Genomic DNA, 15,080 nt, shown 5'->3' with positions numbered 1-15,080 from the left:
TCCTGTGATAGCGCAGAGTAGACGGCCTGAACAGGAGCCGTTCAAATGCTATTTGGCGTTGGAAAATTAGACCATAGTTTCCAGCCGTTAATGCTGAGCACTGACAGTCTTTAAATGTGCTAGCTAGGACTAAGAGCGTTGCTAAAATCTGTAGTCAGACATCTTCTGCTGAGGGGTTATCCAATATAGACTCGGCATTAATAAGGAGCCCCCTTGCAATGGCAGAAACTAACATGATCATGTGTTGGGTGGAAGTAAATTTTCAACATTGTCAGCTGTGTCTTCTTTCAGAAGATGTTGGCACTTTACCAGAAGTGCAGACTTTTTTTTGCATGGATTTATTCATGTACAACCACTATATATCACTCATATAGCCCCTTGGGATTTGAACTAATATGACTCTTGAGGGAAATTTATAGTCTCTGGATTCTTATATGATGCACAGAGTTCAAACATTTGCAAGAGGGATTACGTTGGTGATCCGACATGATTTCATTGGAAAGGGGAACCTGTTCCTCACAGGTCAGAACCATATTTTACTGGGTCTGTAAGTGGCTTGTGGATGGCACAGCATGGAGCCTCAGCTGAGCAGCTTTGTCGGACAGCCAAGTAGTACTCGATTTATACGTTTACTATGTTTTACAAGCACTGTAACTGCTAAGTTAACCTACCTGTATGGTCAGCTTTGGGAAGTTCCATCATCATTGTCACCCATCGGATGTAAGAGAAAACAGGATTTTTGTACTTATGTTAAATCCTTTTCTCTGAATCTATTGGGGGACAATGCGTGCCAACCCTTAACGCTCTTGTTCTCCCATACAAAGTTTGTTTTTGGGGAATACTGTTGCTCTCTCTTCGCTCCTTTCCTTTATCCTCTCCTGTGCGACTTGGTTAGAAAAATAAGCGAGTTCCCTGCATGGAGGGTATATACAAGAGGAGTTTCAGTCAAAGTGAGGGGGATAATGGAGATGAGATAAATGTCAAAGTTTGCAATCTGGAGCAGCATTGAAGTGTGGATCCAATAGTGGAATGAGAGGAGTGTGGGAGTTTGGGCAGACAGGGGAGGACAGCGGTGGAAATTTTCATTACCTGTCCCTCCATATGAACCCACTGCCTGGATGGTGACACTCTCTGCTCCACTCCATGACTCTATTAAGGAGAGCAGCCTGACAGTATTTAGCAAAGCTGAAGACCCCCTTGTGTCTTCTGTCTATATAAAATATTATGGCGGAATCTGAGGGGCCCATCTGCCCATATAAATTTGTGAGCCAATTTTTGAAGATCCTGGAAATACCTAGAGGGGATGTGAGTTGGGAGGGTTTTGAGAAGATATAGAAGTTTCGGTAGAATGTTCATTTTAATTATATTCGTACTTCCAAGCCAGGAGAATCCTCAGGATCGCCAGCGCCCAAATTCTGCGCAAAACTTTGGAATTAGAGGAACAAAGTTGATTTTATACAAGTCGGAGAGATCCCTAGGTAGTAATACCCCTAGGTACTTAATCTGAGAAGGGTGCCAGTTGAAGGGGAATGAGCACTGAAGACCATCAAGAACATGTGGCGGGATAGAGCGAGTCAAAGCCATAGATTTAGTATAATTCATTTTAAAGTTTGACAGTGCCCGGAATCTCTTAAACTCGAGCATTAAATTGGGCAGTGAAACCGTAGGCTTGCGTGGGTTTCCTCCGGCTGCTCCGGTTTCCTCCCACACTCCAAAAACATACTAGTAGGTTAATTGGCTGCTATCAAAAATGGACCTTAGTCTCTGTGTGTGTGTGTGTGTGTGTGTGTGTGTGTATTAGAGAATTTAGACTGTAAGCTCCAATGGGGCAGGGACTGATGTGAATGAGTTCTCTGTACAGCGCTGCGGAATTAGTGGCGCTATATAAATAACTGATGATGATGATGGTGACCGTTGCCAGCAAATCGTCAGCATAGATTGCCAACTTGTGCTCCGACTCTCCCACCCCCATCCCGTCACATCACAATTATTACTGATATATCGAGCCAGAGCCTCCATGCACATGACAAATATCAATGGGGAAAGTGGGCAACCCTGACACTTGCCGTTGTAGATGGAAAATGTGTTGGACAAAAAGCCATTAATTTTAATGCGAGCTGTAGGATTCCTGTAAAGGAAGAGGATTCTATGAAAACAGAACGGGCCCAGTCCAATGTGCTCCAGCACCCCTTCAAGAAATCGCCAATCCTCCCTGTCAAAGGCCTTTTAGGCATCAGTTGACAGTAACTATGCCGGGGTGCGTTTACTATCTATCAAATGCATTTGGTCTATAATTTTGTTTGTGTTGTCCCGCGCTTTGCGGCCCGGGACAGAACCCACCTGATCGCTATCTATGAGGTCTGGTAAGGGGCTCTTCAGGCAATTGGCCCTCATTTTTGCAAAAAATTTTAGATTTACATTTAACATGGAGATTGGGCGATAGCTGGAGCACAGGGAGGGGTCCTTACCGTCCTTAGGAATATTCGTAACATGCGCTTCGAGCGACTGCCAGGAGAAGCTGGATTTATCTGAGACCTCATTGAAGGCACTTAGAAGAAGGTTTAACACTTGGCCAAACATCTTATAGTAGCCAATTGTAAACCCATCGGATCCTGGGCTTTTGCCACTTGGCGTGAAGGCGATAGCCTCTCCCAATTCTATAAGGGTAAAGGGTTGATCCAGCATCTCCCTGTCAGACTCCGAGAGCTTGGGAAAAGTGCGTTTCTGGAGATATTCGCTAATCAGTTCCCATTTAGAGTCATTGGTCACCAGTGAGGACGAGCCTGCTATGTTATATAGATGGGAATAATAAGCGTGAAAGGCTGATGCTATTTCCCCTGTCAAATGGCTCTCATTCCCACTACTGTCCTTCACCGAATGGATGAAAGAGGCAGCGCGTTGGGCTCTTAGTGCCCGTGCTAACAGCTTCCCTGGGTTGTTTCCCCATTGGAAATATTTGTGTTTGCATCGATCAAAGACTAGCTTTGTTCTCAAGCAATTTATTGAGTGCAACCCTGGCTTCTGTCAATTCCTCCACAATATTTTATTTTCCTTTCCCTATGTAACCCCCTACTGGCTTGGTGCTTTTTTGGTACAGTGTTTTGCATAACTCCTACCTAGCATTACTCTTAGGTCAACCACCCACCTGTTGTTCATCCTTTCCCACCTTAGAATCTTGTAAGTTAAAGGTAGGAAACAGGTGTCCCTACACATGGAGTTTTGATAACAGATGAACAGATGTACCACACATGCAGTAGGTGCTATGTTGCACAGTTACCACTGATGAAAACAATAAACTCCAGGTCATGTTTGACGGATATTTAAATTATTTATTTACAGACTTAAAAAATAGTCTTTTTATCTTTATTACTTAAATATACCTCAACACCAATTATGTTGTTTATCGTGTTATATGGTAGCATGGATTACTTTATTACATCACATGCAGAATAAATCACATGAATCAAACTTTGCAGAACTGTAATACTCACCCTACTTGTCTGCTCCACCTTAACACCGTTTGTGAAGCTACACCTGTTGATCTTGTTAATTATGGCAGCAATGATTTCTTACTCGCTATAATACCATCTTCACATTAGTGGACTCTCATACCTTCTGACTCAAGCTCAGCTGTAAATGTCAAACAGATAGTGACAGCTCTTAGGGGCCCTTAACCATGTGCAAACTGCTTTTTCTGCATGGTTTAGGCATTTTTAAGAAAAATGTTAATTTAAGAATAGCCTAACTAGCAAATTACTACATTAAACTGCAGTCTCCATAAAACTCAATGGGGACTGCAGCCTGGGCAGTTATATGAAGCATTTCAGAGCTTGACCCTGATGGCTAATGCCATCTATGGGGAGGGCATCGTAGGAGAGGGATCATTGGTGCTCTCCTCTGCGCTGTTTTCTGCAAATGTCATCTGCGCATGAGCGACCCTACCGGATGCGCTGTCCTGACATGACATTATTAGTAATTTTTTTAGCTTCCTCTCTCCCCTGGGGATCTCTTTCTCAACTTAGAACTCATCCGTGATGCTTACGAACTCAACTCAACTTTACAACTTTGTAATGGAACTTCTTCTTCCCGAACCAGAATGTTTTCTTCACACCAATCTCTCCACTGTGGAATACTCAAACTTCTCACCCATCAAATGTCACATAGTCTCATGCCTCAGGGGGTGTTACACTTTGTTACTCATATTATTTGTAATAACTTCCCTGACCCTAACCTCTGCTTCTTACTCTTTATTTTTCCCCCAACTGTTTCACCCAGGTGGATTTTGAGGAGAGCCAGACAGAAAAGCGATTTTGCATTAAACCATATGTAGACCCAACTGTGGATGATAGTGAGTGACACTTTCCTCTTTGCATATGTAGTCCTTTCAGAGACAGTTTTGAGGATTTGATCACATGATGTGAAATCATTTTGGTGTGGGCACTAAGTGACAGCAGTTAAGATGTCTGACAGTGTATGCAAACTTGCTTTCCAATCAGATTTGTTACATACCAGCTGCTTCCCTCCATCATGTTATTTAGGTTATTATATATATATATATATATATATATATATATATATATATATACACAAGTTAACCCGAGCATGATACTCATGCATTCTAGTCAAATCAAGATACTTAAGGTGTTAAAAAGGTTCTTGTCATACATTTGGACCTAGCCCAGGCCTCCTCAGGGGAAGAGCGTTACTTCCCGACGCAAGCGCCCTTTTTAATGTGTGTTCATGAGGTAAAATTACCTCACGAAAATGAGTTTGACCCCTCAACTCGTAATTTTAGCCTTTACTACCCCTCCCACGGGGGGAAGGGGGGATGATGGAAGTTAACTGACTTGACTATTCTAATTTTTTTGTCAAATAATGTCAGTATACCAAATTTCAGGTTAATTGGATGAGCCCTTTCTGAGAAAATAGTGTGTGTGTGTGTGTGTGTGTGTGGAAAAAACTAACGCACGCCTCTACACATGTGTGTTCATGAGGTAAAATTACCTCACAAAAATGAGTTTGAGCCCTACCAAATTTCAGCCCTTTTTGAATTTTTTTTCCCACACACACTAAGAATTTAGTAGGTCGGTGTATAACTCTGCCCAGCAGGTGGCGCTGCAACTTGTTTTTTTTTTTCCACACACAGACGCCACTAAGCATTTATATATTATATATATATATATATATATGCGGATAGAGTAATGTCCTCCATGGACAATATGTCCTCATGTTACTCGACAAAAAGAGCTTTTTAAGGATCTACAATGGGGACATTTCTTGGCTTTAAAAAAGCATAATATGAGGTAGCATTAAAACCCCACAATATGAACTTGAGCACCTTATCCGAATCATTACAAAATTAAAGTGTTAAGTGTACATGTGAATGTGGACTGTGCGCCCATAAAGGGTACTTTTTCCTCATAGATTGTCCTCTTATATGACAGAGAAACGTCAGCTGCGGGGACTGCCAGACTTTCTTACCGAGGTTGCCCGCAAAGAATTGGAGACCTTGGACGTTCAGATACCATCATGTAGTGTAATATACATCCCACTGGTGAGAGAAATGAAGAGGAAGATAATTCAATTGCTAATTCAAGCTGGTAGAGTACAGTAGTAATGTAACTGAATCAGATATGCTACAAAGGCGTCCTGAACCCTTTTGGCAACTTAAAGACCATTTAATGTATGTGTGTTGGATTATTTGTCTTTATGTTTAATAACATGTAATCTCCTTTAGATTGGATTCCTCCTATCGATCGATCGTCTCTCCTTCATGCAGGACAAAAGCGACTTTGAGATTGAAGGTTTGGAATTCATGGTGAGAAATTAATTATTTCAATTCTCTCACATTTCATCATCATCATCATCATCACCATTTATTTATATAGCGCCACTAATTCCGCAGCGCTGTACAGAGAACTTACTCACATCAGTCCCTGCCCCACTGGGGCTATTAAAGTCATTCTACCGCTTACCAATGATCATTGTCCGCTGCGATATCTGTGGTTTCAACGCACAATTAGATTTAATAGCAAAATATAGCAGGATGCAACAGATAACAATTCAAAAATAAGTACAGCCGATACATACGCAAGCGCCCTGGATTCCGCAGCGTTGTACAGAGAACTTACTCACATCAGTCCCTGCTCCATTGGAGCTTATAGTCTAAATTTCCTAACATACACACAGACAGACAGAGATTAGGGTCAATTCTGATAGCAGCCTACTAGAAGCCGGCAGAGGACGACGGCAGAGGCCGAGAATCAGGTAGAGCCCTCCTGGGCTCCCCTTCACCTGGGCTCCCGCCTGCACTTGCACCCCTTTTTTACACTGGGCAGTAGGCCCAAGCCACAAAACGGGCATTAGGCACAAACAGCAGATAGGGTGGCCACAGTAGGGAGATTTTGTTGGGCACTAGGCCCCTTATAGTAGTAAGTGGGGCACCAGGCCCATTAGTTAAAGTTGAGCACCAGACCAGGCCCATTAGTTAGGGCGAAAGGCCATTTAGTTGGAGTTGGGCACAATGCCCTTTATTTGAAGTTTGGCACAAGGCCCTTTAGTTGGAGTTGAGCACAAGGCCCTTAGCTTGTTAGGAGGAGTGCTAGGCCCTGGTTGTTAGAGGAGCTATAGGCTGCTGATAGAGTAGGAGGGTACTAAGTCCTGTGACAAGAGGGACAGATGCTACCTTCTTTTAGTTACTGCTAGGTTGTCAAGAGGTAGTATACCAGACTCCTCTTTCCGGTTACGGAAGGGCACCCAAAGTTCTGTGCCCCATTAGTCAGGCTCAAAAGCCAGGGTTCAGGCCACAGGCAGAGGCCTGTGGAGCAGCTTTGCCGGTGGATACGGGAGGTCAGAAGTGAGGTGGTCATGGCAGTAACCAGGAGGGGGAACCAACGCAAGGAGAGGCTTCCAGATTGTCGTTGGAGAAAACACGATGAGCCTCCTATCCCTCATGATTGGGTGAGTACCAGAGGTGGTGGGAGTGGGTTTGTGGTTTGTGTGACTTTGTCTCCCATAGCACCCATGACATGGGCACCTAGTACATTGTGCGGCCACAGGCTGGTACAATAATCTGGTTAGTATATTATTTGTGGAGTCACAGGCATTGCACATCACTGATAAATTAGGTGTCCAGCACAATGCATGTGGGCACCTGTCTGATATGTCATGTGAGAGGGCAAGAATGGTCCTTGGATCTTTTGATTTGGAATGATAAATAAATAAATCCATAGTGAATGAGTGGGTCTTAGTGAAAACAAGGTGCGCTTCTTTACATTAATGAAATGTGTACAAGTGGATAAAATCATTTGAAAGGACAGCCAGGACAATTAAGACCACCATGTATGTGAGAACAAAAGAAAACATTGCTCAGTGCTCTAAAACAATCATCATCATCATCATTTATTTATATAGCGCCACTAATTCCGCAGCGCTGTACAGAGAACTCATTCACATCAGTCCCTGTCCCATTGGAGCTTACAGTCTAAATTCCCTAATATACACACACACTTACACACAGACAGACAGACAGAGAGAGAGAGACTAGGGTCAATTTGATTGCAGCCAATTAACCTACCAGTATGTTTTTGGAGTGTGGGAGGAAACCGGAGCACCCGGAGGAAACCCGCGCAAACACAGGGAGAACATACAAACTCCACACAGATAAGGCCATGGTTGGGAATCGAACTCATGACCCCAGTGCTGTGAGGCAGAAGTGCTAACCACTAGGCCAATGTGCTGCATTTCCTATGTAACTTACTTAGTTCCCATAGCACCTCACCAATGTGTGTTCTAGTTTCCTAATGTTTCTAATTGCATCTGGGTAGCTTTATGATAAACATCTACAATATCCTGTGCTGTGAGGCAGATGTGCTAACTACTAGGCCACTGTGCTGCCCGTACAATCAAATGTATAAATCACTATGTGTAGCATAATATAAAATAAATAGGAGAATTTTGTGCAAAAAATAGCTATATTTGGACAAGCTCATCTCCTGTGGGTGGGTCTTTTTTATGGGGATTTTTTTTCGATTTGGACAACAGGGGATCAAGAAGGTAAAAAAACATTTTTATTTTAGATTTAATAAAGGTGATAGCCAGGTTATATATTTTTACTCTTTTGCCATAACGGACAGAGGTCTTAGGAACCCTGTCTATTATACTGTGATAACTGGGGTGACAGTTGCTACCCTGGCTGCTACTCAGGGTTTCCAAAATATTTGCAGGTCCCTCAATGCCAGCGGGGGTGGGGGGCTGGCAGGGCCGGTGCTAGGGTCCACGGCACCCTAGGCATTTTTAAAAAAAGCGGCGCCCCCCCCCCCAGCAAAAATCGCCGCCCCCCCTCCCCCCGCAAAAATCGCCGCCCTCCTCCCTCCTTTCATTACCTTGTCTCACCACCGCCGCCTCTCTGCTCCGTCTCCTCCCCTCCACTCACTGACACTAGTAAGTGGAGGGGAGGAGACGGAGCAGAGAGGCGACGGTGGTGACAAAATAGCCTCTTTTCCCCCCTCCCCATCCATCTGAATGGTGTGCGGCGGCCGTGACAGGTATGGTCAGCGGTCACCGCACAGTTTTAAAGTATTTTAGAATACTGTGGCGCCCTCCAGAGCCCGGCGCCCTAGGCAAGTGCCTAACCTTGCCTAATGGGAGCGCCGTGCTGGGGGGGGCTGGGCACATAAAATTTACTAGGATGAGCTCCAGCTCTTTTTGTCTCTGACATATCCCATAGAGGCAGCAGCCCCGCGTTTACCAGTCTGGTTTGCTCTATGGCAGGGAAACCCCACACTCATGGTCTCCCTGTTATACTCAACCCAGGCTGTCTAGCACTGGTGTTGGTTAGGGGTTGGTGCGCTGACCATTTTTCTAAATTATTTACAAAAACTACTTTTGAATGAAATCTTAATTGAATAAAAGACACCCTAAAATCATGTTCACTTTATGAAATATAATATAACTTATGTTTCTGTTTCTCAGTCTGATGCAATCCACAGATGTACATCCAGATTACATCAAAACCTGTACACAGTTCAGGATCGTTGCCAAATAAAAGGAATGCATGTGCAGTGCAGTTTTACACATGTGCCACCTTGTGGAGGAAAGTGGTTTTTCAAATAGTTCAACAGTTTTTAATCTTCAGTATAATCTTTAATTTTCTGTAAAACCCAATGCTCCATGACTGGACTATAAAGAAACTTTGTGCCACAACAAGGTACTCGGTAGTAGCCTTCATGTGTTGCTTTGTCTATCAGCTGATTGAAGGCATTGTGGCACACACTAGAGCAATTTGTAAAACTTCCTGGGATGTGCATTCCATAGAGCCATAGATTGTTTACCACTATTATAGCATTATTTCAGATGTCAGTGCTGTGGCTCTCACAGTTTACAGCATATTTGTCTGTGTGAATTTATTTATTATTTTCTCCACAATACAATTTAAAATGTTTGATATCTGGCTATATACAATGGACTTTTTCACTTGCTCAGAATTTAGTGAACTTTCATGTGGGTCACTGTTCCATGTTGGAATATTGTCCTGTACATCATTCTTATATTTACCTGTGTAATTCTTCCAACAAGGTGTTGATCCCTCATATGCTGGCACTGACAACATATGTATTTTGTATCTATTATGGATTACTCTTGCAATACTCTGCAATAATTACCTGTGTTATATTTCCCTTTGCACGGCAGTTTCTGTCAGAAGATCGACTCCATTACAGAAGTGAACGGACCAAAGAGTTGGATACAGTTCTTGGCGATCTCCATTGTGAGATTAGAGGTGAGTCTGTATGCAGAAGGGGTTCAGAACACAGCAAGGGGCATCCATAGTCACAACATACTTAGGGGCCTATTTATGTAGCACCGCATTTTATGAAAGATACTTTTCAATCCTCATCGCATAGATGAGGATTGAAATGTATCTCATATTTATTAAAAAATCAACACAGGAACACCCGTTCCGAAAATCGGTTGTTCCTGTGTTACCTTTCACGGGCACTTCGTTTGCGGTCCTCTGTGATGCGGTTTCCGGCTTGCTTTGAATCCCTGTGCGCATGCCCCGACCAAAAAGCTCGGGCATGCGCACAGAGATCTGGACTGCAAGATGGTGGGTCATGTGACAGGGAGAAATCACATGATCCCTCCACACATGCGCTGTCCAGCTCTGCTCTTCGGAGCAGAGCTGCCGGCAGTGAATCTTTACAAATATGTTAATGTATGCCAGCTTAAGCGATGCTACAATCATAAATAGCAATTTAGTGGTTAATGCCCAAAAACTGTTGTTTTCGGGGATTTAACAGGAAAAAGCGTTGATAAATAGGCCCCTTTGTGCCTTATGTGTCAGTGAATGAAAAAGCTACATCCCTACAAATTTTGGTTCAACACATAAAATGGTTGCGTCCACTGTGTTTAGACAACGAGTACATGCTTGTACAATCCCTACATTTTAAAATACCAAAGATGAACACTTATACATTAATGTAAACAGATGGACATTTGCTTTTGTTTATAGACCCACATGCTCAACCATGTACACTGTCAAATTCACAAATTCACAAGTAGCACAACTAGCTATACACAAATACACCACAAAGCAAGAAAATACATAGTGGTAGATTTACTAAACTGCGGGTTTGAAAAAAAATGGGGATGTTGCCTATGGCAACCATTTAGATTCTAGTTATCATTTATTTAGTACATTCTGCAAAATGACAGCTAGAATCTGATTGGTTGTTATAGGCAACATCTCCACTTTTTCAAACCCGCAGTTTAGTAAATATACAACATAGTGTGGATATGACATTAATTAGGGGAAAGGCATTTATACAAAGACAGTACATATAAAAGGGCAATATAGAAGGAAGTGGGGGCATGAGGATTTGGGTGCAAAAGAGAGAATGTCTCTTCTAAAGATGGACCTGAGGTAGAAAGCAATATGAGTGTTGGTAGGTAACGTTAGCCGCACATATAGTTTAAACTGAGGAACATGAAGGATGACATACTTTTGGAAGCAGGATACAGGGGTTACACATTAGTCTGGTGTATTAGTATATATGGAGTAAATATGTGTGCTCCCACCACAGACCATGAGACCATGATTATGCATCAGCTGCAGATGCTAATCCTGGAGAAGTCGGCTGTGTTACAAGATGCGACTGAGTATGTGGGGCAGCTGGACACTCTCCTTGCCATGGCTATTGCTGCCCGAGAGAATGGATATGTTCGCCCCTGCTACACACTAGCCAACACTATTAATATCAAGGAAGGCAGGTGAGGAGGAGATAAATGTACTGATCTTTGTTTATTTCTGACAGATCTCCACATTCATTACAGCTCTGTCTCCATTTTCTTGTACCTATAATAGTTTGAAACTATATTTGACTTATTGCCATATTCTGATTTTTTTTCACTCTCCTACAGACACCCCCTTATGGGTTTTTGCTCTGGAACCTTTGTCCCAAATCCATCTCAGACAGGAGAGAAAGAGAAGAGAATAAAAATTCTGACAGGGCCCAACTCATGCGGGAAGAGTGTGTATCTGAAACAGGTAGTAGGAGCAAATGACAGAGGAATCAGCAAGTACTCTAGATAGGAACATAGCCATGTATAAAGGAGGAACTGGAGAGATGAAGGTATAGTAGAGTAAAGATACAGTAATACGGGAGCTTGGCAGAGGATGGTGCAAGACGATGACAAAAACCACATACTAAAATGAAAAGCGTTGATGTGTTTTGAGAGGTAAAATGTCCTAAAAGTAGAACAGAATGGTAATAAGTACTAGGAAAGTACAAGGAAAATCCTTAGAATCGGCACAGGGAGATCCTGGATGGCAAGATAAGAAATTATAATGTGTTTCATTCAGTTTCCGAAATCCTGAAGCATTCATAAAATTACAACTGGTGCTAACAAGATGACATCATTTGAGTTTCTGTAACCTTCTATGTTCCTGTGTCATCCGTCAGCCTTATTCAGTGCTGCCCATGTCTGATGGTATATGTCTTCCTACTCTCAGGTGGGTCTCATCGTTTTCATGTCTATGATTGGAAGCTATGTCCCTGCCTCATATGCTGAGATTGGACCCATTGATGGGATCTTCACTCGTTTACAGACACGTGAATCTGTATCTCTTGGTTTGTCCACCTTTATGATTGACTTAAACCAGGTAATCAAGTCTTATCCTCCTTACCTCACTTTAGACTAATATGCTAATTACATAGGTGGTAGTAGTGCAACTTGATGTATTGTGCTCTACCTGCACCCTAAACCAAGTGTGCATTAGAAATAGGACAATGATCCCTCTGAATATGAGCAATCAAGTAGTATTACCGGACCTTTTTTTTAGTCCTCCTGGCAATGGATCTTGATATCTGCACGTTCTAGGCTCTGACTTCCCTCTCCTGCCACTAAGCTCAGGCAGACAACAGGCCACAGAGTCTCACTACTTTTGATGGGCTTTCTCTGGATGCCTACATGTGCTCTTACCAGTGCGAACACACTCCACACTTCTAATAGGTAAATTGTCCACAATTGTACCCCATATAGTACAATGGAAAGTGTAATCCCCAGTAAAGGTTTGTAAAAGGAAGAATCACAACACAGAACCTGCTTTTCCAGGGTTGAGACTTTTTAAACTCTCCACTTCTCACTCCTGCACCTTCCCTTGGTTGATTTCTTCTTCTTTTTTCCGGGGATACCAGGTCCCTATTGGACTGGAGACTGAGAGATCACCTGGTCCTTCCCCTTCCCCCCTGGGGAGGAGGTTTGGGCTGTTGATCCTGAACCAATGGGTCTTGAACAGGATTACGGTAAAGGTGCAGTGGAATAACAGCTTATCCTTCCCCTGTGTGTTAATATTGGATATTGTTTCTTGGAGTAGGGGGCAGAAGTTCACATTTCCACTTAAGTGACTGGGCTAAGACAAATGGTTGTAAATTGGTTCCTCTATAGTGAGCGGCCAAATAAACAGCTAGGGCTTTTTCTCCCCCTCCCCTTTCCCTGAGCTGTAGGACCTGGGGTGTTTGGGACCTTTGGAGTGGCAACAGGGTCACCCAAATGGCAAAAAAGCACAAAAAATAACTCATGACGCACATTACCGCTGATCAAAGCTAGATTATTAAAGCTTAGAGTCCCCTTCACTTGTCAGCCAATAACAAGTTTCATGTTGGTCTATTTCTCCATCTGGGAGAATGGCTATCTCAACTCTACAGCTAGTTGCCTTTTTGAAAGAAGAGGAAAAACATTGCTTGAACCCTATGTCCCTTTACTGCAGCCACTTTGTGTGTGTATGTTATGTGCGTAAAGTTTAATACACCTTCATTTATATACAAATGACCTGCAAACATTACTGACAGCAATTTGTAAAAGCGAATATTAGTTTTAACAACAGTAAGAAATATGTGACATTAAACATAACTTCTTGCTTCATACTTCAGGGCATGAAGGAACTGGGCTCCTCTCTACTGAGATAAATGTCCTCTGTGATTATTGATTATATTTACAATTTTGATTTTTCCCTCAGTCATTGTGGATTTGCAAGACAAGAATTCATTTTCAATTGAAATATTTATCCCGGGTTAAACATATCAATGCCATGGTCTCTTTCCTTTATCTAGGTGGCAAGAGCAGTGAATAATGCAACTGTGAATTCACTTATTTTAATTGATGAATTTGGAAAAGGAACTAATACGGTGAGAAATGTCACTGCTTCACCCCACTCTTACATATTTAACTCATAATGAACTATTACACTTTATCTCCGCAATGTTTCTAATCACGTATCTGTCTGGAAGTTTAATGTTTCAGTATATAAATGTTGAGAGAGCACTCTGTTTATCCTGTGCTGAACCAAGCTCTATCTGCTTCCTTTATTATACCGAATGGAGGATACAATACTGGGAAAGCTTCTCTGTTTATTCCAATTTTCATTTTTAACATTTAATTTAATTACATTTATATTAAGGCTGTTAGCCCTGGAAGTTGCACTTTTAATAACTAATCCTAAATTTCAATAAAGGTGAAATGAGTTCTTGATTATACCTCTGAGGCGCCATTAACTGCTCCTTTCACTATACTGTTGTTTACCCTTACTGGGCACACATGATGTACGTAGTCCTTATTAAGATGCTAATATACCCATGTGTTTGCTGTATTTTCACCTTACTTTTCCACTGTAAAATACAAACACATTGTTAAAAGCCATGAGTTAAAATGAATGATCAACACCATGTGTGTGCATTGGCAAATATAGTTCTATTTGGGGTGTGAAAAAAAGAGGGGCAAAGGTGCAAATCCAGAAGCAAAATGTAGTGTACAAATTAACTGAACTGTGCGCCCAGTGAGTACATAATTTAATTGTGTGTATCAATAGTAACTCTTATATGTGTATTTCCAGGTGGATGGTCTCTCTCTCTTAGCTGCCATCCTCAGATACTGGATAAATAAGGGGTCTTCCAGCCCCCACATTTTCCTGTCTACTAACTTTCACAGTCTGATACAGCTCAAAATACTCCCAGACAATCCCACAGTGCAATATCAGGTGAGAGCAAACTGGACAGGGTAAATAGATGTGTAAATCTAATATTACTGAGAATAAGGCACATAACAAAATGATCCATGTGTTGAATACATAGTACCACATTTTATTGCTGGATATGAAGACAGATTGCTTTTACATAAATGTAACTATAGGTATAGGGTCTCTTATCTAGAAAACTCTTATACTGAAAATTTCAAAAAAAGAAAGAAAATAATTGCTTTTGCAAGGATAATGTCACAGGGAGTCATGATTTCCAAGTGTTACCTCGTACAGTCACTGTGAGGAGCACTGCAAAGCTACTTAACAGATAACTCTATCGAAAACTTAAAATTAAATTCTGCATGGAGTTCAATAAGTTAATCATAAATATTACTTACCTGCACCCTATCGATCCACCGGGTTTGGTTGGTCCCACAACATCTGCCACAATGGAGGCAGGCTATCTCGCACCTGTCTCGCATACAATCAGTGTATTGTTCTTTGAAAACTTACTGCCGGCAGAGCAAGGACACCCTTTCCTGACCACAGCAGATTTTGATCGAGCCAC

The 15,080-nt window shown here is 42.1% G+C and overlaps 1 protein-coding gene across 4 annotated transcripts in view; it reads left to right on the top strand.

Annotated features, from left to right (window-relative positions):
• The window catches only part of MSH5 (mutS homolog 5), a 48,987-nt gene that overhangs the window by 19,505 nt on the left and 14,402 nt on the right, over window positions 1-15,080 (top strand). For all 4 annotated transcript variants that reach the window (XM_075186596.1, XM_075186594.1, XM_075186597.1 and 1 more), the window contains 9 exons: window positions 4,276-4,348; window positions 5,445-5,554; window positions 5,738-5,818; window positions 9,691-9,778; window positions 11,082-11,268; window positions 11,419-11,545; window positions 12,011-12,160; window positions 13,611-13,685; window positions 14,390-14,533. In XM_075186596.1, coding sequence (XP_075042697.1) covers window positions 4,276-4,348; window positions 5,445-5,554; window positions 5,738-5,818; window positions 9,691-9,778; window positions 11,082-11,268; window positions 11,419-11,545; window positions 12,011-12,160; window positions 13,611-13,685; window positions 14,390-14,533 — 1,035 coding nt within the window. The remainder of the gene's footprint in view (window positions 1-4,275; window positions 4,349-5,444; window positions 5,555-5,737; window positions 5,819-9,690; window positions 9,779-11,081; window positions 11,269-11,418; window positions 11,546-12,010; window positions 12,161-13,610; window positions 13,686-14,389; window positions 14,534-15,080) is intronic.

This window comes from Mixophyes fleayi, chromosome 9 (genome assembly GCF_038048845.1).
Source record: "Mixophyes fleayi isolate aMixFle1 chromosome 9, aMixFle1.hap1, whole genome shotgun sequence".
In the NCBI taxonomy this organism is placed as follows: Eukaryota; Metazoa; Chordata; class Amphibia; order Anura; family Limnodynastidae; genus Mixophyes; species Mixophyes fleayi.
The sequence above is the reverse complement of the archived record's forward strand: the minus strand, read 5'-3'. Positions and strand labels throughout refer to the sequence as shown.